The 25,813-nt window shown below is 38.7% G+C and overlaps 1 protein-coding gene across 2 annotated transcripts in view; it reads right to left on the reverse strand.

The window, feature by feature from the left end:
- Positions 1-25,813, reverse strand: part of LOC124717044 (TRPL translocation defect protein 14) — a 166,747-nt gene that overhangs the window by 42,308 nt on the left and 98,626 nt on the right. For both annotated transcript variants that reach the window (XM_047243710.1, XM_047243720.1), the window contains 4 exons: positions 17,703-17,831; positions 10,277-10,413; positions 9,963-10,103; positions 1,252-1,444 (listed from right to left, as the gene is read on the reverse strand). In XM_047243710.1, the coding sequence (XP_047099666.1) occupies positions 1,252-1,444; positions 9,963-10,103; positions 10,277-10,413; positions 17,703-17,831 (600 nt within the window). The remainder of the gene's footprint in view (positions 1-1,251; positions 1,445-9,962; positions 10,104-10,276; positions 10,414-17,702; positions 17,832-25,813) is intronic.

The following is a 25,813-nucleotide window of genomic DNA, read 5'->3' on the forward strand; positions in this document are numbered from 1 at the left end:
CCAACAGCTTCTGAGATGTTCACTTGTTTAGACACTGCCTTGCGATGGTTTGAAGCCCAAGATGAAAGTGACCAGTTTCAGATATCTGTAATGAAAAAACTACGTGACTTAGCTGCTCGTAAGCATGTAAGCTTGCTTAGACAGACCAAAATAAAGGATTTTTTTTTTAAACGTTAATTTTGTATACTGTGTGGATTGTTCATGCAAAATGCGTATGTAATATGTATATATTTTTGTTTAATAAACGGTGCCACATACTATATATTCCTACTAAAGTTGCCTTTGTATGTTACTTTGTAATACTAAAAGAGATGCCTGTTTTTATGGTTCAAATGGCTCTGAGCACTATGGGACTTAACTACTGTGGTCATCAGTCCCCTAGAACTTAGAACTACGTAAACCTAACTAACCTAAGGACATCACACACATCCATGCCCGAGGTAGGATTCGAACCTGCGACCGTAGCAGTCGCGCGGTTCCAGACTGCGCGCCTAGAACCGCTAGACCACCACGGCCGGCCTTGTTTTTATAAATAAATTTATGAAGAAATTTACTGTACAGTACTTCTTTTTGGCAAATAAATATGTACAGTTCGATTATCCGAACAAACCAGTTTTCCGAACACCCATGTCCCCCAATTACTTCGGATAATCGACGCTCTACTGTATATATTGGCTTAAATCCTGCTTTAGAACTAGAGGTATCTCATGCTGCCAGGGTGCATAACTTTTAAAGAACATTTCAACTGAATAATAAAACAATGGAAAATCCAGGATGGAATTATAACAATATTATAAAAATGATAGTTGCTATACACCTTATAGCAGACACATTGAGTCACAATAGACACAAAAAGATGTTTCAGTGAAAGAGGCTGCCATCAGAATTAGACACACACACACACACACACACACACACACACACACAAGCACATTCTCTGGCTGCCATGGATAGCCTGGCCTTTGTAACCAGAGACTGTGGTCAATGTGTGTGTGTGTGTGTGTGTGTGTGTGTGTGTGTGTGTGTGTGTGTGTGTGGGGTCGTCTGGGTTGTTGCCCATTTCTGATAAAGGCCTGTTTGTCTGAAAGCCTTGCTTGACAGGCTTCTTGTTGTGCCTGTCTTACTCAGCATCTCCACTATATGGTGAGTAGCAACTACCCTTTTCATAAAATTTTCAACTGAATAATAATCATTAACAATGAGACTGTTGATGTGTTGTATTAAATTATGGTTATAAAATGAACAGCATACCATTTTGGCCTCTTTTCCTCAGACGAGCTTGCATACTGGGTGTGTTTGTCTGTAAATAATTGTGCACAACATCAAAATCTTGAAAAGGTGGAAAAAGTGAATCAGGCGGCAAGCTCCCAACCAAAAATTTAAGCTTTCTTGAATTTGTTCGAAGACGATCACCAGTATCAATACCCAGTTTTTGGCACACACTCTGAAATAATTGAAAACCAATTTAAACACAGGTACCTGCAAGCTAAGGATTAAAATGGGCAAAAGTTCAGAAGTAATTTTTATTTTCTTGGAAGATATATTAAAAACTATATTACCATACCATAACATACAAAACATTATAATTTCTGGGACCATAAGCTTGTAAAATTTCAAGTGACATGCAAATCAGTAGTACAATACTGGAAAGATCTGAGTAAACCACACATAATGGAAGGAAGAAAGGTAACCACTCATTGTATATTTGAGGCATTAAGTGGTCAAAAGACACCAACATGACAACTTTTTGTGATACTTTCTGACAGATATGAAACAGGATAACTGACCATGACAATATAGTCATGCTAGTGTGTGTGTGCCTGTTTTTTACTTAGCTCTGTAGCATTAAAAAGATTATACACGATTAAATGTGAGATATCACCGGAGTGAGATGATGTCTGACAGGCTCAGTAATACACTTGTGCTCTCCACTTTTTCGATATATTCATATTATTGCTTGATGGTATTTCAAACACATTTATGCTCTGCTTCTGCATCGCCTGAGATAATGTTGGAATCAGGGGCAAGTTTGGCAATTTGCACACCAGGCAGTTTTAAGACCCCTAAATGCCAACTCTACAAGAAACCAACAACTATATACACCTCTTGTAAGTAAAGAATTATCACTCTGCCTTGAGTCCACAGATTCTGAAAAAAGGTTTTGATTCAACCTATGTTAGTCAACTAAGGAATTTTTACATAAATGCTGCAGCTTTCATTACAGTTCTTCTAGTGGGAAATTCTAAGATGACAGTGGAGTGAGGCAAGGGATTTCTATACCATCACAACTATTCTGTGGCCTTATATGAACTTTTCAGATCCCTAAACTGGAAAAAAAGGAGAAAAGCAGTTTGCTGAACCATCAGAAACACCCTGGTCTTGCTGATGCTATTGCACAGTTTGCCTCTGGTATACATAAACTTCAACAACAAATGGAGAAACTTATAGTGCAAGTTTGAAAACAGCATCAAAAAACCATTATAACAGGATTAGCACATAAAAAAGATACTAGAAATTAACAAACAAGATATTAAACCAACTAATGAGTTTACATGGTGCTAATGGCAGCATAAGACAGAGAAAGGATGGACAGGAAAATATTTAAGCAGAACAGTAAAAATGGTAGTCACTGCTCTGAAAATGCTATTTAAGTTACCAAATTCAAAGCTTCTAGCGTATCTAAAAAGAAAAGCTTACTATCAGTAAGCAGTGAATACAATGAAGACATTTATACAAGGAATTACTACAAAAGATGGAGAAACAGACAAATACACCAGAGAACAGAACAATGGTAAAAATGTAATTATGATTGTAATGAAAACATTATGGTAGTGGGTAGGACATGTAGCTGGATTGTGTGGTAGATAGACAACAGAAGTAGTTTGCTGAATTTTGAGGTATATGAGAAAACTGAGATGATGTACTAGTGGAAGGGTTAATGACAAAAAAACACCCATTCAGGAGCAACAGGGAGAAGCCTGGAAGATGCCTTAATCAGGAATCAAATGCAATATGAGGTTAGTGCTGCCTATGATAATACATGCCCTGGAAGAACTAAAACATTACGTAACGACTTACATACTGACCATCTCAGATACCAATCTGAGATGAAAGAATTAGCTACGGTGGGTTTATAGTTAAATACCATTAATATCTCCAGTTTAATGTATCCAAATTAAACATGACCTATTCACACATACTTGATCCTTAAACAATTGTGAGTGAATTGTGCCAAATGCTTCAGGAAATCCTTCCTAGTGTGATTTCTCAGTCAACTAAAGACATTTGCTACTAAAATGATACAGTATAATAATAATCCAGCTGTGAACAACTTCGTCATAATGTGCTCAAAGGTGTGCACATTTTTCAATGTTTAGGGAAGGCTGCCTTTCACTTTTGCTACCGGAACAAGAAAATTTCTTGTGTTCTTATAAGTAACCTTAATCTTCCAATTACAGAAGACATTAAATACATCTACAATAGTGAACAGTGCACAGTGCGAAGTTCAAAGTGTACGCACACAAATTTTAAGCACTAAAAACATACCAAAAGTGCCTTGAATGATTAATGTTTTGAATAACTTGCAGTTCATATCAGCAGCTAAACTGTTTCAGATGTAATTGTTACACAAGTGCCTTGCAGAGAAAATGAAATCAAGGCAGTGTATGATGATACATTACATATGATTTCCATCAATTGGGGCTTTAATTTGTTGACATTAAATACTTTATAACGGCTCCTGTAGCACAGTTCTTACGATAATTTTTGAACAATATATGTTTTAATAACAATGAAACAGTCACTTATTTATTCCCTGCAGTCGTCACAAAAGTGGGAAGTGCCTATTGGTTGGATGACAAAAACCAATATTTTGGTTACACTAGGCACATCTGACAAAAGAAAAATTAATGAATTCACGCACTTCACAGTAAATACTAGTTTTATTTAGATAGAACTAGGATGGAGTAAGAAATGGTCATGGCTTTATTCTGTGCATTGTGCTGCATGACAGACATTCTGTATCAGATTTGTAAACTGCAGTGATGCAAACTAACAATGAACAATTAAGTCACATTTAACAATACTGTTCCACTTATTAAAAATTCTTTCCACTGTCAAAATTTTTTTTGTCAAAAAGCTGAATCACACTATTATTTCCAAGTGGAATCCAGATTATATTAACAATCTTTTCATCATCATCCTAAAGCCTGAGACTTTATTATTATTATTATTATTATTCCCCCCCCCCCCAACAGCTAAGAAGATGTTTCAGATGCAATACTGAAAATTATTCTCTCCCATTTTTCCAGATTTTAGTACATTTAGTTACAAGATTTTTGCCACTAACAAATGGTTCAAATGGCTCTTAGCACTATGGGACTTAACTTCTGTGGTCATCAGTCCCCTAGAACTTAGAACTACTTAAACCTAACTAACCTAAGGACATCACACACATCCATGCCCGAGGCAGGATTCGAACCTGCGACCGTAGCAGTCCCGCGGTTCCGGACTGCGTGCCTAGAACCCCTAGACCACCGCGGCCGGCTTTGCCACTAACAGGCCTGTGCTAGAGGTAACAGCGGATTGCAGCTTTCACAGCTTTTATCCCTCTTCAGGAACCTTAAGGCAAATTAGGACCAAAAATTTAAAAAAAAAGGACTTTTGGTGGCAAAAATCTTTTAACTCACATGGTAAAATCTAGAAAAATGGAAGAATGTGTCACAGCATTCATTGACTGCACAAACAACTCTGACTTTTTTCATTCAATAATAAAGTGTGGCTTGCTTGCCATTCTTGCACGAAATCTGACTGCTTGGCTTTATACACAGCAAGAGGTTTCAACTTCACATCAGCTACAAGCTATAGTATTACCTACTAATGACATTTGCTCTATGTGTTTACTAGAACTAAAATCTGTAAATCTGCGACTTCCTTTTCTTTTTAATTTCCTGAGCTATTGACTCTGGAACAAAAGGGTGTGCAAATGGAGACAAGCCGTGAGGGGCTGTGTCTCTCTGTTGATGGACAGGTACATTTCTAAAATCTATTATCACTGGTGGTGCCCATGGCTGCATCATTATGAATCCTGAAGGAGAATGTCCCAGCACAGTTCGAAAATCGACAAACATTGAAAAAGGCAAAAGTTGTTCCATCTGCAGGGGAAGTGACAGTCATCACATTTTTTAACTGTGATGGAATGAATTACAGGATGCAGTCCCAGCCCATCCTCTCACTACCGTTACAGCAGCATACAGCATGTCAGTATTGGCTAAACTGAAGCAGCACACTGAAACATCCAGGTCTTTCTCCGACAGGATGGCAACTCATTATGCCAATGTGCAGTCATACACCAGAGATCAAGTCAAGCAGTTTCTGGCTCAGTTCAACATTACCATCTGCTGAGACTGGTTTGATGCAGCTCTCCATGCTACTCTATCCTGTGCAAGCTTCTTCATCTCCCAGTACCTACTGCAACCTACATCCTTCTGAATCTGCTTAGTGTATTCATCTCTTGGTCTCCCTCTACGATTTTTACCCTCCATGCTGCCCTCCAATGCTAAATTTGTGATCCCTTGATGCCTCAAAACATGCCCTACCAACCGATCCCTTCTTCTAGTCAAGTTGTGCCACAACTTCTCTTCTCCCCAATCCTATTCAATACCTCCTCATTAGTTACGTGATCTACCCACCTCATCTTCAGCATTCTTCTGTAGCACCACATTTCGAAAGCTTCTATTCTCTTCTTGTCCAAACTAGTTATCGTCCATGTTTGACTTCCATACATGGCTACACTCCATACAAATACTTTCAGAAACGACTTCCTGACACTTAAATCTATACTCAATGTTAACAAATTTCTCTTCTTCAGAAACGACTTCCTTGCCATTGCCAGTCTACATTTTATATCCTCTCTACTTCGACCATCATCAGTTATTTTACTCCCTCAATAGCAAAACTCCTTTACTACTTTAAGTGTCTCATTCCTAATTTAATTCCCTCAGCATCACCCGATTTAATTTGATTACATTCCATTATCCTCGTTTTGCTTTTGTTGATGTTCATCTTATATCCTCCTTTCAAGACACTGTCCATTCCGTTCAACTGCTCTTCCAAGTCTTTTGCCGTCTCTGACAGAATTACAATGTCATCGGCGAACCTCAAAGTTTTTACTTCTTCTCCATGAATTTTAATACCTACTCCCAATTTTTCTTTTGTTTCCTTCACTGCTTGCTCAATATACAGATTGAATAACATTGGGGAGAGGCTACAACCCTGTCTCACTCCCTTCCCAACCACTGCTTCTCTTTCATGCCCCTCGACTCTTATAACTGCCATCTGATTTCTGTACAAATTGTAAATAGCCTTTCGCTCCCTGTATTTTATACCTGCAACCTTCAGAATTTGAAAGAGAGTATTCCAGTTAACATTGTCAAAAGCTTTCTCTTAGTCTACAAATGCTAGAAATGTAGGTTTGCCTTTTCTTAATCTTTCTTCTAAGATAAGTCGTAAGGTTAGTATTACCTCACATGTTCCAACATTTCTGCGGAATCCAAACTGATCCTCCCCGAGGTCCGCTTCTACCAGTTTTTCCATTCGTCTGTAAAGAATTCGCGTTAGTATTTTGCAGCTGTGACTTATTAAACTGATAGTTCGGTAATTTTCACATCTGTCAACACCTGCTTTCTTTGGAATTGGAATTATTATATTCTTCTTGAAGTCTGAGGGTATTTCGCCTGTCTCATACATCTTGCTCACCAGATGGTAGAGTTTTGTCAGGACTGGCTCTCCCAAGGCCGTCAGTAGTTCCAATGGAATGTGGTCTACTCCCGGGGCCTTGTTTCGACTCAGGTCTTTCAGTGCTCTGTCAAATTCTTCACGCAGTATCTTATCTCCCATTTCGTCTTCATCTACATCCTCTTCCATTTCCATAATATTGTCCTCAAGTACATCGCCCTTGTATAAACCCTCTATATACTCCTTCCACCTTTCTGCCTTCCCTTCTTTGCTTAGAACTGGGTTGCCATCTGAGCTCTTGATATTCATACAAGTGGTTCTCTTCCCTCCAAAGGTCTCTTTAATTTTCCTGTAGGCAGTATCTATCTTACCCCTAGTGAGACAAGCCTCTACATCCTTACATTTGTCCTCCAGATTCCTGCTTAGCCATTTTGCACTTCCTGTCGATCTCATTTTTGAGACGTTTGTATTCCTTTTTGCCTGCTTCATTTACTGCATTTTTATATTTTCTCCTTTCATCAATTAAATTCAATATTTCTTTTGTTACCCAAGGATTTCTACTAGCCCTCGTCTTTTTACCTATTTGATCCTCTGCTGCCTTTACTGCTTCATCCCTCAAAGCTACCCATTCTTCTTCCACTGTATTTCTTTCCCCCATTCCTGTCAATTGTTCCCTTATGCTCTCCCTGAAACTCTCTACAACCTCTGGTTCTTTCAGTTTATCCAGGTCCCATCTCCTTAGATTCCCACCTTTTTGCAGTTTCTTCAGTTTCAATCTGCAGTTCATAACCAATAGATTGTGGTCAGAATCCACATCTGCCCCTGGAAATGTCTTACAGTTTAAAACCTGGTTCCTAAATCTCTGTCTTACCATTATATAATCTATCTGATACCTTTTAGTATCGCCAGGATTCTTCCAGGTATACAACCTTCTTTTATGATTCTTGAACCAAGTGTTAGCTATGATTAAGTTATGCTCTGTGCAAAATTCTACAAGGCGGCTTCCTCTTTCATTTCTTCCCCCCAATCCATATTCACCTACTATGTTTCCATCTCTCCCTTTTCCTACTGACGAATTCCAGTCACCCGTGACTATTAAATTTTCATCTTCCTTCACTACCTGAATAATTTCTTTTATCTCCTCATACATTTCATCTATTTCTTCATCATCTGCAGACCTAGTTGGCATATAAACTTGTACTACTGTAGTAGGCATGGGCTTTGTGTCTATCTTGGCCACAATAATGCGTTCACTATGCTGTTTGTAGTAGCTAAACTGCACTCCTATTTTTTTATTCATTATTAAACCTACTCCTGCATTACCCCTATTTGATTTTGTATTTATAACCCTGTAATCACCTGACCAAAAGTCTTGTTCCTCCTGCCACCGAACTTCACTAATTCCCACTATATCTAACTTTAACTCCATTTCCCTTTTTAAATTTTCTAACCTACCTGCCCGATTAAGGGATCTGACATTCCACGCTACGATCCATAGAACGCCAGTTTTCTTTCTCCTGATAACATTGACATTAAATATATTTAAGATAAAGTTGAAAGGCTTCTTGCTTGACCAGTGCTTCTACTCTGTCTCAGAACCTTTGGAACATAATAAGAAGTAAACCTCCTTTATCAAATCTTGTTAATTATCTATTATGTCACTTTATACTATAATTTACTTTGATTATGTTTATCACGTAGACTCACTAACAACTGCATCATGTGTACAAGCAATAGCTACATCAGTTTATATTATTATGAACTTTGTGTTGACCATGTAGTCACAATGACTACTGTAATCATAAATTAAATGTGTTGACCCCTTGTCCCATGTCACATGTACAACCAATGTATCCTCCTTGCAGTTAAAATTACAAAGATAGAAGGGCCAATATGGCCAGGATTATGTGGAACAACTACATTTTTTAAGAAAAAAGAAAGAAAAAAGTCCTTCAACTTTTAGTTAATATTGCATCTGAACATTGTATTATATACCAGGAACTCTTAACTTCTGAAGCTGTATTGCAAGGCAAGATAGCAGATAACAGAAATTAAATACTTGCATAATCCACAATCTGCCCATGTTCTGACCTTCAAGACCATGAGAAATATAGTGTACATAACAAAACATGGAATCCACTTTTCTCCTCAATACAGAAAGGACATTAATCCATTATTTTGTAATTAATACTGATTGTTTTTGCAGCCTTACTCTTCTTACTTTTACACACAAAATATCTAAATTTATGTTCCATACATTAGAAGTTAATAACTAACTACATCAGATTGTTAATTTCAGAGCCCACTGAAATTTCTGAATATTTAAAAATAAGGAACTTTCAGATTCAGCAGGCGTCCCGCTAAGTGGTTCATTTATCTGATGAAAACACAGTAGCAAGTAAAGATGTAAGTAAATAATACATACACAGAAATTATGCAAGGATAATTTTAAGCTTCCAGAAATGAGTGAGCAGATGAAAAGCTAAATTAGTAAGTGAAATGTAAAATTTTTTACAACAATCCACTACTGTATATCCATATTAATGAATTTTCACTTTGGGCCATTTAGCACCATCCAAATATCATCTGAGCTGGGAGTCAAAATATACAGTTTGTCTAGTCACCATTTTCTAAATCTGTGACATAAGTAACATGTCAGCCTAGTGGAAAAAATGTATTCTCTTTCATTTCCGACTGGATGTTTCAAAGTAACAGTGTACTTTTCAAAATAAGATGTTAATTGTTCTCACTAACTGTCTTCAGTGAACATGACTGAAATTTTAACAGACTTTTCATTGTATTAACTTTTTAACTTTCTCCTTTTGACAATTTTCCTTATAGTTTTATAGTCAACAATTTAAATCAATTTTTCTCAAATTATACATTACTCTCTGTTCCTGCAAGCCACTTGTATTTAATCCACACTTGTATTCTCATTTTTCTGCATCATTGCCTTGCCCCTCCTTTTCCCCCAAACTGTTCTCTTTCTACTCTGCAAATTCCACCAATTTGTCTTGCTCATTTCTTTTCTTTTTAATTTAAGATATTTCCTTTATGTACATATGGTAGCCCACTTTCTGCATATTACCTTCTCTTACCTATTAAATATAGTTCACATTAATTTGCCCCAGGTAAATAGGCTGTAAGGTCCTATCCTCTACCTCACTTAACCCACTCCACTGAACTCTATGCTACGCTGGTAATAGGCATTTACCACAATAACTTACATCAATCATCCTACAGATCTTCATTTCAAAATCTGTAGAATTATCAATAACATCAAAATACGGATGTCCGACCCATGCAGCTGCTGCTTTATAATCCAAATCTCGTGCTAAATCTATACCCTCACTGCGACATGCATGATCCTGCAACAGTAAACACAAGTCTCAATAGAAAGATCCACTTAGCAAGTATGTTTACACTTACACTTACACTCACACACACACACACACACACACACACACACACACACACACACACACACAATTTCAAAACATAACATATGACTTAAAATCAAATATAAGATATGAAGTATTACCTCTGTTGAATAAAAGTCTTCAGCACCATTAGCAGCTGAAACCATGTGGATAATCTGATTGTAACGATTGTCTCTTAATTCGACTGAATTCCAAGCATTTGATGACATCATCCTTTCCCATTTTTCCTTTGATATAACTGAAAGTATATGCAAATACCAACAGATTTGAGAAATGAAAATAATAACTAGGTTGAATACATATTTACAAACTTGCAAGGAAAGATGACTCAAAAATGATACTTGATACATTAGCATTTATAATAGTTTGCAATGAACTCTAATTCTGCTAATTTCTTATACCCATAAATAAGAAAAGAAGAAAATACATGTGAATCAACTCTTCTACAGTTAACAAACTGGGCAAGTTGGCACCAGCAACTTTTTCCGTATTTTATGGTTTCTTAAACACTGGCTCATAGTTAAACACAATGGAATTACCACACACACCACCTCAGAAAAATAACTCAGTGATAATGGAAGAATATTTCAAAAGTGACAAGAGAAACAGTTATTTTGAAATACACACAAATATTTAATACTGGTTACATGGGTTCTGTGGTAAATCAACAGATCCAAAAGCTAATTTAAGATGAAATGATAATTGTTTTCATTATGAACAGAATATCGCTGTCCCCAATTGCAAGATCGACGTACGACCTGGCATTAGAACGCATCAACTCGGTAAACATTTTAAAAATATGGTAAATGCAAGACAAGATACTACAGAACCAGATTCTGAAACCAGACATAACTATAATGGGGTGTTTATACATGTTGGGACGAATTCGTTAAGGAGCAGCAGTGAGGAAGAAATGGCAAGCGAAACAAGAAACATGATTCGTACTGCAAGAAATATGTATGCAGGATCTCGTCTGATACTTAGCGGAATCATAAACAGAAGGTCGGTGAGTGAAAAATATATCGCCAAAATAAACTGTGCTCTTAAAGAACAATGTGATCGTCTTGGGGCAATTTTTATAGACCCAAACAAATTCCTATGTAAAAACTCACTAGCGAAGGATGGCTTGCATTTAAATCGACTGGGGTCTGTAACGTTCAGCAGAATGTTTGCAGATGTCTGCAAAATCATTAGATGCAAGGGAAACTAATATGGCCTGAAGGGGATGAAAAATCATACACTCCAGCTGGAAAAGAAAATTATAAGCACCATACAAAAAAAGACGATACTAAAGAATTTGCCCCAGAATACAGCTCACAACATGTAAACCAACAAAATAAAAATTACATAAAAGTACTTCATCAAAATATACAATACTTTGGTAACAAAAAATTAGAAGCAGAAGTACTCCTGAGTGAAGTAAGACCAGACATATTATGCATAAGTGAACATGGACTAACTGAAAGTAAAATACATAATGTGGCAGTAAAGGACTACAAACTAGCTAGTTACTTCTGCAGATCTAAATATAAGGGTGGTGGCGTTTGTATATATATTAAAACAGGTACTCTTTCAAAGAATGTAAACAGTGAAGCTGCTACATTTCCCATAGCTAGAGAAAAAGACTTTGAAGTTACTGGTATAGTGGCAGAAGATTTTAGAGTGTTTTGTGTGTACAGGTCACCATGTGGCAATATTAGCATCTTTCTAAAAAAAGTTGCTAGCTTATTGAGAATGAATATGAAGAGAAATCTTATTATATGTGGAGACTTCAACATTGACATGGGAAAAGACACAAAAATAAGACAGGATTTTGAAGAATTGTTAATACAGCATAACATGAAAGTGACAATAACTGCACCAACAAGAGTGACTTCACAAAGTGAGACAATTATTGACAACATAATTACTAATATGTGTAACTATGAGTCACATGTAGTTCAGACAGAAATATCTGATCATCATGGACAACTAATCAGCTTTTGCAGAAGTAATGACACAGTATCAGAACCAAAACAAACAACCAAAGAAATTAGGATCATCAGTGAACAAAATATCAACATCTTTAGAACAATGTTAAGTAAGGAAACCTGGAATGAAATCCTACAGGCCCAGAGTGTAAATGAAAAATATGATGCATTTATTTCAACAATTAAGTACCATTTTAATGTAGCATTTCCCAAAGTAAAGAGACAAGAAAGGCATCAAGATCAAACACAGTGGATTACGAGTGAAATACTAGAACAGCGAAGGAAGCTTCAGGATGTGAGACGGATGGGCGAAGCTGAAAACTATAAAATGTTAAAAAAGAAGTATAGAAAAACAATAAGAGAAGCGAAAGCAAGAGCAATTGACACCACTATAGCGAACTCAAAAAACAAGGCAAAGGCAGCTTGGAAGGCAATCAATGCTGAAAGAAAGGAAAAAGATGGGTCAAACAAAGAAGAAGGTATTAGGTCAATTAAAGTAGACAACACAGTGGTCACAGATGGTATGGAAATAGCAAACATACTGAATAATAACTATATCAGTGTAGTAGAAAACCTAAAATTGGAAAGAAATAGTCAAAAACAGAAGGGTATTAAGGTACCAAGAAGATCATGCAGTACTATGTTCTTAAGACCAGTCACGGAAGATGAATTGCGGAAAACTATACAGAAACTGAAGTCCAAGAAATCAGCTGGTGATGATGAAATATCAAATCATGTAATAAAGCTGGTATGTGAGGAGATAATAACACCACTGCTGAACATAGCAAACTGTTCTTTCAGAGATGCAATTTTTCCAGAAAAACTGAAGATAACGAAGGTAGTGCCAGTGTACAAGAAAGGGTGTAAGGATGATCCCAACAACTACAGACCAGTTTCACTGATATCAGGTTTCTCAAAAATCCTAGAAATGCTTATGTATACCAGATTAGTTAACTATTTGGACAAACATAACATTCTCATGACCTCACAACATGGTTTCAGAAAGGGTACATCTACAGAATCAGCAATTGTCAGTCTAACAGAATACATTTTACAGTCCTTAGATGAGAAAAAGGTTGTCTCTGCAATGTTTCTGGATCTTTCAAAGGCATTTGACACCATTGACCATGAAATGCTGATACAAAAATTAAGCAACTATGGCATTCGGGGGCAACCAGGTGAATGGATAAAATCATACTTGTGCAACCGCAAGCAGTATGTATCATTAGGAAACTCATACCAATCAGAAACCCAATCCATCAAATATGGAGTGCCGCAGGGTTCGGTAATGGGGCCATTGTTATTTAATGTATTTGTTAATGATATAGGTGTTGAGGAGGAAGAAAAGAAAATATTGTATGCTGATGACATGACAATACTAAATAGTGACCAAAATATGGAACAGCTTGAGAGAAGAGCATACATATCTGCAAATGTCACAGCTCAATGGCTGTTGGAAAATGAACTGGTTATAAATCTAAAAAAGACTATGTATGCAGTGTTTAAAAACAAGGAAAAGGCTGTAGACATGGATTTAGAGGTTGACGGAACAAGGCTGGAAGAAGTAGAATCTGCTAGATTCTTAGGTATTCTTGTGGATAATGAACTGAAATGGAAAAAACATATTAATAATGTCTGTAAGAAACTGAGCTCTGTCATATTCTTAATGATGCAGCTATCACAGTATTCAGACAAGAACCTTCTGTGTACAGTGTATCATGGACTTTTCGAACCATACTTACAGTATGGAGTGACGGTGTGGGGAAACTCAAACAAACAAGAGACAAAACGAGTGTTCACATTACAAAAAAAAGCAATTAGGACCATTTTAAGAAGAAAGACCTCTGAAACATGCAGAAACTGTTTCAAGAATTTAGGTATCTTAACTTTTTCATCATTATATATATACAAAACAATAATGTACATCACAAAAGGTAGTGAGGACTGGATTACAAATGCTAGTGTACACACCCACAATACAAGAAAGAAGAATGAAGTACGGAGCATACCCCACCGACTGGCAATGCTAGAAAAAGGACCCCAGTACTCTGGTATCAGACTACTAAGAAGTCTGCCCAAAACCTTGCAAGATAGTGTACTTCACAATGAATTTACAAAGAAACTTAAAGACTATCTCATTGAAAAAGAGTTTTACAGTGTTGCAGAATACTTATGCCATTAAATTTGTATAGATTGTTACTCATTATCAGTGATGTAAAAATGTAAGCTAAAGGTGTAGAAAAATAATTGATAAAGAATTTTAATACTTTGACATGTCCTATATTACACGTACATTTACTGTACATGATGTAATCTTACAGGATCAAATAAAATTCAATTCAATTCAATTCAATTCAATTCAATTCAAGAAAAATTTATCTTCAGAGCAAAAGAAAAAAAATCTGATCACCCTCTGCCTCTAACATTGCAAAATCCAAATTAACATGTCGAGTTTATGATCATCTGTCAATGATACTTTCCTATAGACAACAGTGTAGTCAGGCAACAATCTTAGTGCTGCTGACCTAGTAAATTGCTTATGTATACTGAGGACATCAACAATTTTATTATGCTTTCTTGGGGTACACCCACTGTACTTTTGTTTCTGTTGAACATTTACTGTACAGTTTAAGGTACTGAGTTCTATTAGTCAAATATTCATTGAGCCAATGATACTCCATAGATCATATTTTGGATATAATAGTCAGTCATTTAATGCAGTGATGAATGGCTTTCAGAAACTAGGAATATGGAATCTCTCTCTTCACCTGCACCATCTTTTACAACACATCATGTATGAGAAAAGCATGTAGTGTTTCACATGACTTTTCCTAAATACATGCCAATTCTTTGAGACAAGCTCGTATTTCTCCAAGAGCATCATAATATTTGAGCTCAAAATGTGCTCTAGAATCCTGCAGACAGACATCACAAATACTGGTCTCTAATTTTGTGCATTCAATCATTTACGCTTTTTGTAAACAGAAATGACATATGTAATTTTTGACTTCTCGTTGTATGAGAGATTCTAGAAAAATATGAACTAGGAAGAAGGTTAGTTCCATGGTGTATTCAATGTAAAACATAACTGGAATTCTGTCAGTGCACAGTGTTCTGTTCACTTTTAGTAGTCTTTATTGGTGCTGTTCAATATTAAGGTTGCTTATCTCAATACCTCTTTTTCGTGAGGCTATGTTGCAGCCAAACACTCGTACAAGAGTATCATGTAATTTGTATAGACAATAACATCGGCCTTGAAACCTAGCTGCATCTACTAGTTTCTATTGAGGGACAATAGACTGGAGACATTTATAATATGAAAACAGATTATGGAATTTAAATATAAAGAAAATAGTATAAAAGGTAATATAATGGGGTTATCGGAAGTGCAGAAAAACATCAAAACCTAATAGAATTACAGTCAAGACATATGTTTCAATAGCAATGAACAGAGCAGGAAGTAAAAGTTCACTAATGTTCTCCTGCATACCTTTATGAAGTTTGGAAGAGAGTACTTGTTGATGTAAAGTTGTGAGAGCATGTTGTGAGTTGTGCTTGGATAGCTGTCAGTAGAGCATTTGCCCACAAATGGCAGAAGTCCCAGGTTCAAATCCTGGCCCGGCACACAGTTTTAATCTGTCATGAAGTTTGAGAGGAGACACTTTGTATGCATTCATGTATGGGGAATTGAAGGTCCGTACATAAAACTTCCACTCATACCCAGACTGGTCTATCTATCCTGAAGTGATTCATAAAAGTCTGAAACATTGTCTGTGAAACAGACTGTGATAACATGGGTAGTTTGGTGTGATTACATATTTAATTAAAATATTTCTGGTGTCTACCTTACATGGAGGGATATCCACTTCTGCTAGGAAACAAAGAATGGGGCTCATGCATGAAGTTCCAGTTCTTAAACCTTTAGCAGTATTTTCATTGTGCCTGTCTGACTCAATGCTTTCTGAATTGGTCGGTAGTGATCTATCCTTTTCATAATAAAATTATTTTTGGTGAGAGATAGATGTTATATATTGTTGCCCTTATAGACAGATAATCACAGAATGCTACTGCTTCTAATGTAGTGTTTGGGGAGGGGGGAGGGAGGGGCATAACTGTGACAAATTGGCTGCTGTACTAGATTCCAGGTGTATGCCATGTGTCATTCCCTAGACAATCTGCAGTTCTGAAAAATTTGAAAAGGATGAGGAGGTTAAAGTCAGAGAGAGCATAAGTAATTAAACTAAACTATTTGAGGGTGATTTCATAATCAGAGCTAATAATGAGTGTTTTTCTGATAACTGCCATTTTATCAATGCAAAGGCTAATTGTGATTTAGTCGCCTTTATTCACTTGCTAGAAAACACAAGAGTTACTGCATGTTTATTGATATAGCTGAATATTGTAATTCACTCAAGGTCTAGAAGAGGCCTTAAACCAACAACAGATGTTAAATGGCTAATAATAACAATATTAAAAATTGATATGTCCATGAAACAACTTACATCTGAAGATTTAACCGCTGCAGAATCATGTGATAAATAATCTTCTTACCAATAAGCATAATCTTGTTCTGTATATGAAATTGGAGAGATGTGAATGTCATCCTAGTTGTTTGTGACTAAGAAGCATCGGAAAGAACAGAGGAGACAAATAAAATTGTAAGAGGGATTGCTCTGAACAGAGAAATTTGGAAAAGTATAAAAACAGATGTGTGAGAGGGCTATTGTGTGACTAGACCAGAGATGTATTTTGTACTGTACTTTCCTTTCAATACTCTTATTATTATTATTATTATTATTATTATTCTTTGATTTACATTACATCAGTACACATTACTTCTTTACAGAATATTAGGTCTGAATGAGTAAATGAATAAAAACTGAATGACCTTTTTCCAGAAGAAATCTGTATTAGAAACTAGCTTGTTAGACTCAGAGTTTGGCTAGCAACATTAACATTTCCCATCCTCTCTCTCTGTTTACTACTTTTTCATCATGATGATCCATAAGTTTTTTTTTTTTTTTTATTTTCTTAACTCGTGATACTTAATCTTGTTAAAAAATGTTACCATTACTGACAATAAGCTAAGAAATGACTAGTACAATTAAAATAGAAATATTTGTCTTTCTAAAAAAATCTTGCACTTTTATGATTTGCTTCAGCTTCTATGCTGCATCCTGTGTCACTTACACACCTTATTGTTACTGTATTGTCCGACCAGATAACTGGAAGTCTATCTCTAAAATCTACCTTTCTCTTTGCAATATCTTACCACCTTCTCAGTTTTGTTGCCGCAACTGCTTACAACTTTCTCATCAGTGTTTGTTGTTGCAGAGTTGAACTGTACAAATTTCTTGTTAAATTTTTCTGCGCTATGTTTCACAATGTCAATGAAACATGGTAAAAGGTGATACATTTCTATGACCATGATGTGTAGGAATATTTTAAGTACAAATAAAGTGTTTGGCTGTTGTGAATTACTTTAAGCAGAACATTGTGCATCAACAGTATAACACAAAATGTAACATAATATAAAGATTTACAATTGTATACATACAGGCTGAAGCATCCATGGCACCTCTATCACAGATAATCAAACAATCTCTACTACAGGATTCTCCAAGAGCAAAGAAAGTATTTTCTATCTGCAGCATGGTTTTCAGAAGATTTTCCTGGAATTTGAATGCTGCAATAACAAACAGACAGATAAATCCATGTTTTAGGAAATCAGTAAACCAATATATTATGTTAGAATTATTTAACAGGACACACAGCAAACTCACCACACCAGGAAAAAAACAAAGAATGCAATCATGCTCAGACATAGAGAGTGTGTATTAAACAAAAGGAAAAAGGAGCATTGAGGACGTCACACATTATGACGCAAAATGATTTATGATTAAATATGGACAAGTCTTTATGAAATTCTATCATTTTGGTTGTCACTTGAAAATTACGAATTATTTCAATGTATTACATAGCTTCACATGTCCTGTTATGAGATTTTGCACACACAAATTTCCTCTTTAGTGAAGAGTAAGGTTTCTATTCAATGAAATTTCTAGGATTAAGTTGAAAATGAATTTAGTTACGTTTAACATAAAGAGAAATATAAAACTGCCAATTTTAATGATCATACAAGGCACTGAATGCATTATTAACAGTAGTTACAAAAAGCTCTTTAAAGTTTCACAATGCATACTCATCACACACACACACACAAACACCTCCAGCAATGTTGGCAAACGTAAAATTCCAAATGATTTTTAAGATTCACAGCAAGAAACAAAATCCATTTAAGAATGAAAACCGTATCACAAATATTGATGTGACCAACGTGTTGGAAGATACCTAATGTAAAACTACTGTGTAATGGTTTTGTCTTAACCACCATCATTAAAGAAAAAGAAACATCATTTCTAATCATTAATCAGCATAATATGAAGTACATTCCACAATTTTGGATAGTCTGAAAATTAATCTTCACATATTTTATGTATTATCCATGAAGAAAATGAACCCCCCCCCCCCCCCCTCCCTCCATCTCAATCACTAATCTTCATAGTAAGGTTTTTCGAGGGCATTGCACAAGCATCAATAGTTGAGTTTGAGAGCTCTTTTTGGGAAGAGAATTTTCAATTTCTGGAAGGAAAAAAAATTACTTGGGTTTAGTTGTGAGTCCTAACATAAAATCAGAATCACAAGAATTCGAAACTTGACAAAAAATTACACATGTCTGTCCTGTGAGCAGGTGTGGTTCATCAGGCGCATAGCAGGCAGGTCTTGGGCAATTGCTTCCAAAATCTTTTGGAAAGGTTATGCAAGTATATATCACAGCACATGGATGTAAATTTACTTTTCTACCATACCAGTTTTTCTTTTGGAACATATTTGTATAACCACATCACCACCCACAATAATGAATACACACAATCCTGTCAAATATCTGCTGACATATCTCTAAATATTGTGCCTTCAGTTCCAACTGCAAACCTTGGTAACATGAATTTAGTTATGTAAATTAGTTTTTAAGTCATCAGTCTCCTGACTGGTTTGATATGGCCCACCACAAATTCCTATCCTATGCCAACCTTATCTCAGAGTAGCAGTTGCAACCTATGTCTCAATTATTTGCTGCATGTATCCCAATTTCTATCTTCTTCCACAGTCTTTACTCTCTACAGCTCCCTCTAGTACAATGGAAGTTATTCCTTGATGTCATAACAGATGTCCTATCATCCTGTCCCTTGTCAGTGGTTGCCGTATATCCCTTTCCTTGCTGATACTGTGGAGAACCACCTCATTACTTACCTTATCAGTCCACCTCATTTTCAACACTCATCTGTAGCACCACATCTCAAATGCTTCGATTTTCTTTTGTTCTTGTTCTTCAATCACACCAACCAGCACCTGCTTTCTTTGGAATTGAATTTTATTTCCTTGTATGACTGGGGATACTTCACCCTTTTCACACATCTTGTATACCAGGTGGATCTGTTTTGTTTGGTTGCTCTCTCAACATTATCAGTAGTTCTGAGAGAATGTCATCCATTCTGGGGCCTTGTTTCGAGTTAGGTCCTTCAGTATTCTGCCAAATTCTTCTCACAGTATCATATCTCCTATTCCATCTTCTATATCCTCTTCTCTTTCTATTATATTACCTTCAAGTACACTTGGCTTGTACAGCCCTTCTATATACTCCACCCACCTTTCAGCTCTCCCTTCTTTGCTTAGTCCTGTTTTTCCATCTGAGCTCTTGACATCTTGAGCTCTTTTCTCATGAAGTCTCTAATTTTCCTGTATACAGTAACTATACTTACACTTATCCAATACTCACTTCTACTTAAGTCATTTTGCACTTCCTATAAACGTCATTCTTGAAAGTTTGTATTCCCTTTTACATTCTTCATTTGCTGTATTTTTATATTTTCTCCATTCACCAATTACTCAGTAATCACATGTTATATCTAATGATTTTTACTAGGCCTTGTCTTTTTACCTATTTGATCCTCTGCTGCCTTCACTATTTCATCTCTCAAAGCTATCCATTCATCATCTACAACATTCCTTTCCCCCCATTTCAGTCAACCATTGGCTAATGCTCCCTCTACAGCCTCTGGTTCCCTCTAAAAACACCCAAAAAACTATGGCTGTTTCAACTTATCCAGGTACCACCTCCTTAATATCCTGACTTTGTGCAATTTTTTTCAGTTTTAATCTACATTTCATAACCAATAAACTGTGTTCAGAGTCCACAACCACCCTTGAAAATGTCTTCTAGATTGAAATCTGGTTCCTAAATCTCTGTCTTAGCATTAAATAATCAGTCAAACTTTCTGGTGTTCCAGGTCTCCCATAGGTACAACCTGTTTTTACAATTCAACAACCAAGTGTTAGTAATGACTAAATTATGCTCTGTGGAAAATTCTACCAGATGTTTGTTTTGTCTTGCTTTAGGGAGCAAAAAACAACTGGGATCATATGTGCCAAAGTCAGAACTATAGAACATCAGAGAGAGGAGTTAAATGACTATATGTCAGTCCCAATTGACAGAAGAGAAGATAGCTAAAAACAGGCAAGTTGAAACAGGACGATAAAGACATCAAACAGAAACGGAGATCCAAAACTAAAAATTAAATGGCCTTTGCCATATTGCTTCGATGCCATTCACTAAAACGGCCGCTAAATCAGACGGCAAACCCAAGCTGGAATGTAAAATGGTTAAAAAAGGGGCAGTCCATCAGGAAGTGGCAGACAGTTAAAATCTGGGTACAATATGTACAAAGTGGTGGGGTAGCGCCATATAGCAAATGATGATGGTTAAAAAGGCAGTGCCAAATATGCAGCCAAGTTAACATGATCTCCTACTGGCAGGAGGGCCGAGAGTAGGTCATCCAAGGTGCTCGGAGAGGCTTAATAAGCCGAAGGTTTTCCAGTGAAGGGAGGACCATTGGCGATGCCAAAGGGACACCACCTCCTGACAGATGGCAATGCAGAGATCATCGGAGGCAATATAGGCACTCATGGGCTGAGGTACGGGGACTGCAACCTTGGCAGCAGCATCAACAGCCTCATTTCCTGGCAGCCCAACATGACCAGGAACCCACAGAAACATGACACTCACCAAGAGTGAGCAAGTGTCAGTTTTCCTGGACCCGCTGCACTAAAGCCTGGGCAGTGTACAGCACAGATAGACTTTGATGGACACTGAATGAGTCTGAGCAGAGGGCACAATTGAAAAGACTGTGTTGCCAGATGTACTCCATGGCCTGATGCAAGGTGAAGAGTTCAACTGTAAATACTGCGGAGCGCACTGGAAGCCGATATCGAAAGACACGGGTGCCAATGATTAAGGCACACCCGACTCCTTGGTCAGTCTGAGAGCCATCAGTGTATAAAAAGGTACTATCACGAAGTTCCATGCGAAGGTCATGAAACTGAAGGCGATAGATCGAGGCTGGAGTAGTGTCCTTAAGGATGAAGGCCAAGATTAACATGGGCCACTTCACAAAGCCAAGGTGGTGAAGGGTTCACACCCACCAGGAAAGTCGCAGGTAGTGTGAAGTTAAGCCGCCATAAGCGGGCTCCAGGAGGTAATAGAGAAGAGGGATGAGCCCCATACTCACAATCAAAGGAATCATCAAAGGAGGTGGCATAGGAGGGGTGGCCCTGCATGGAAGACAAACGGCATGCATACTGGCTGAGGCGAAAGTTACGGTGGTGGGACAGTGGTAGTTCAGTAGCTTCAGTATACAGACTCTCAACCCGGCTAGTATAAAAGGCACCCGTGGCGAAACGGATGCCACGATAGTGGATAGTGTTGAGACAGCATAAGAGGGATCAGCGTGCAGATTCATAAACAAAGCACCCATAGTCGAGTTTCAAACGGATAAGGGACTGATACAAACGGAGGATGGTGGTTCGATCGGCACCCCAGGAAGTACCATTGAGGACACGTACGACATTGAGGGACCACATACAGCAGACTGCCAGGTAAGATACATGGTAGGACCCAGGAATTTCGTAATTTCAATGACCGGAAGGGCAACAGGCCCAAGGTGGAGAGATGGTGGGAGAAAACATTTGCGCTGCCAGAAATTCATACAAACTGTTGTCAGTGGAACAGCAAAAGCCATTGTCGATGCTCCAGGAGTAAAGATGATCAAGACAGCACTGAAGGCTCTACTCAGTGAGTCATGTCTGGAGAACTGCAATAGATGGCAAAATCGTCAACAAAAAGGAAACTGGTGATGCCCGGCGGGAGACAGGCCATTATAGGGTTAATGGCAATAGCAAAGGGCACGATGCTCACGATGGTATCCTGATGCACACCATTTTCCTGGATAAAGGTGTCCGACAAGACAGAACCCACATGCACGATCTTGTAAAAATGTCTGCAGAAAACAGGGCAGGCACCTATGGAAGTCCCACGTATAAAGAGTATGGAGGCTACCAGATCTCCAACAGGCGTTGTAGGTCTTCTCCAAATCGAAAAAGACAGCCACAGTCAGGGATTTCCACAGGAAACTATTGATGACATGGGTGGACAAAGTAACGAGATGGTCAACTGCAGAACGCTGCACTCAAAATCCACACTGTCCATTCGTTAGCAAATGACAAGACTCAAGCCACCATACCAGCCGCGCACGAGTCATTAGTTCCATCACCTTGCAAACACAGCTGGTATGAGAGATGGGGCAGCAGCTAGAAGGAAGGTTTTTGTCCTTATCAGGCTTAGGTATGGGTATGAAGGTGGCTTCACACCAGCATCCAGGAAATGTGCTCTCTGCCCAGATGCTGTTGTATGTGTTTAGCAGAAATTGCAGGAGAAAGGTGCTGCAACATCTGAATGTGGATGGCATCTGGCCCTTGGGCGGAGGATCGGGATGAACTTAGAGCATGATCTAGCTCCCTCATAGTAAAGGCAGCATTGTAGCACTCACGATTCGGAGAAGAGAAGGGTATTGCCCAAGCCTTCTCCGCTCGTTTCCGATGGAGGAAGGCAGGGTGATAGTGGGAAGAGCTCGAAACTTCTGCAAAATGGCGGCCCAAGGTGTTGGAGAGAGCAATAGGGTACACAGTGACATCATCAGCTACTAACAGGCTGGAAATTGGAAAATGTAAAATGGATCTCTGTTCCAGAGAGCCATCGGAAGTTGGCCCACACGACAGAGGAAGGTGTGGAACTGTTAAGAGAACTAGTGAATGAAATCCAGCTGGTTCTTTTGCTATCCCGAAGAATGTGATGACACTTTGCACACATCTGTTTATAATGAATACAGTTTTTGTCTGCGTAGGGTGACGGTTAAAAATGCGGAGAGCATATCTCCGTGCATGAATTGCATCACGGCATGCCTCAGTCCAAGGGACTGAGACACGCCGTGGTAAAGTAGTGCAGGGGATGGAATATTCTACAGCAGTAAGGATAACGCTTGTCATCGCAACTGGTGAAATCTTGTTCTTTGAACGTCACCAGGGAGGAGTAAAGCTGCCAGTCAGCCTTAGGAAGCTGCCATTTAGGCATGCACATGAATAGGGTAGGAGTAAGCAAATCGATAGTGCTCGTATAGGTGTCAGAAAGAACGGGCCACCCAAGATGAGGGGCAAGCTGGGCAGTGTATGGAGAGGTCCAAATGGGAATAGGTGTGCAAGGAGTCAGAAAGTAAAGTGGGTGCTCCAGTGTTAAGGCAGAAGAGGTTAAGTTGATTAAGAAGGTCATCCAAGAGGGCACCTCTCTGACAGGTCCTGGGAGAACCCCAAAGGGGATGATGCACATTAAAGTAATCAAGCAGCAAAAATGGGGGAGATAGCTGCCCAATAAGCTGAAGGAAGCCAGCCATGGTGACATCGAATGACTGAGTGATATAGATGGTACAGAGGACAAAGGTCACGTGGGGAAGAGAAAGGTGAAATGCAACAGCTTGAAGATGGGTAGTCAGGGTAATGGGTTGACTGAATGTCATCCCTTATGAGCAGCACGAGATGGAATGCCAACCTCAGGGGGAAGGCCAAATCTAATCGGGAAGTAATATGATAGCTCAAAGTAGTCGCGAGGGCGCAATTTCGTTTCCTGAAGGCAGAGTACAGGGGAACGCTGTGACGCTAAAAGCAGCTGTAAATCCTCTTTGTGGGACCGAAGGCTGCAAATGTTCCATTGGAAGAGAGTCATGATGAAGAGATGTAGTGGTGTCACCTCAGCAGCTGCAGTGTGACAGCTGGGGAAGAGGCGCTACTGCAGGACACAGTAGCAGGATTATTCTGCTCCATGGGGTCCACAGAAGCATCAGCTTGCTTGTGTGGTTGGTTTGTGGAGTCCAACGGTGAGAAATGGTTGTTGGTGCGCGCTGGGGACACAAAGGCTGTCCGGGCTAAGGTACCATGTGGCAACACCATCCAAGAGGATCTTTGAGGTGGTGAAGGAGAAGACCGTTTGCCTTTGGTGGACTTCTTCGAGCCTTTCCGGTTAGATGAAGACTTGGGTGTTGTTTGGCTGGAGGGACAGAGGAAGTCTTCGCGGGAGTACTTCTCCAGTCCTTTCTGGCCTACTGGTTGTGTAGTTGGTGGCTTTGCCCCTTGAGGCGAGAGTGCAGTGGCTTGTTGCACAGCTCGATGGGGGGATGGCAATGCTACCTAGACACTTGCGATTTCACAACCTCAGAGCTGAATTGGAGGTCACTTGTCTGCATGGCCATGCCCTTCATGGAGTGAGGGATAACAAGAACAGAACTACAGGTACCAGACAGGAGAACTCAGGGTTTGCAACTAGCCAGTAACTTGTGAGCAACTGGACAAGGAACTTTTTCCTTTACCCGGATCTCTTGAACAGCTCGCTCATCAAGATACACTGGGCAATCCTGAGAGGAGGCGGCATGGCCACCATTACAATTGATACAATTGGGAAAGGGAGTGGACAATCGCCCTGGTGCACATTCCTACCACACGTGACATGTGTCTGAGTGTCGACAAGACATTTTACTGTGGTTGAAATAATGACGGTAGTAGCACATCGGGTTTGGAATGTATAGCCAGACGGTGATAATTTAATTGCCTGCTTGGAGCTTGGATAGAAGCTCCACTATCAAAGGTGAGGAAGGGAGTGCGGGTGGGCACTACGGAGGAATCTACCTTTTTCATTACTCGATAGACCGTTGAGCAGCCTGGTGTAAATTACACCACGGGAAGAATTCAAAGTTCTATGGGCCTCAACACAAACAGGGTAACTGTGGAGAAGCGAGGCAGCAGCAGTTGTTGTGCTTGAGAATCAGAAGTGGTCTCTGAAAGCAAAGTGCCATTCTGTAAACGAGAGCAGGATTTCACAGGTGAAGGACTGACCGTCTTCAGTATGTGAGACCACGAGGAACCGTGGTGCAGCGGGAAGTGTCTTTGAATCATTACCCTAATTACGTTTACGTTTTGTAGATATTGAGTGGGAAGATGATTGACTCATCGCGAGAAAATGCCCCACAATTGCCAGTATCTCTGATGGTGCGCTACTTCCAACTGGAGGCCCCCTTCACAAGGGAGTGAACCCCCCTTATGTGATTGTTCACACCTCAGGTCACACTTTCTGATCATCTGACAGAGGTACCAAGCGGCAATTTGGGAAGGTTACAGCTCAGGCAATCACCCCTTCCTGGGTCTGGCCTGTACCAGGAGGTACGTGCGAAC

The sequence above is a fragment of the Schistocerca piceifrons genome, chromosome 1 (genome assembly GCF_021461385.2).
Source record: "Schistocerca piceifrons isolate TAMUIC-IGC-003096 chromosome 1, iqSchPice1.1, whole genome shotgun sequence".
Lineage (NCBI taxonomy): Eukaryota > Metazoa > Arthropoda > Insecta > Orthoptera > Acrididae > Schistocerca > Schistocerca piceifrons.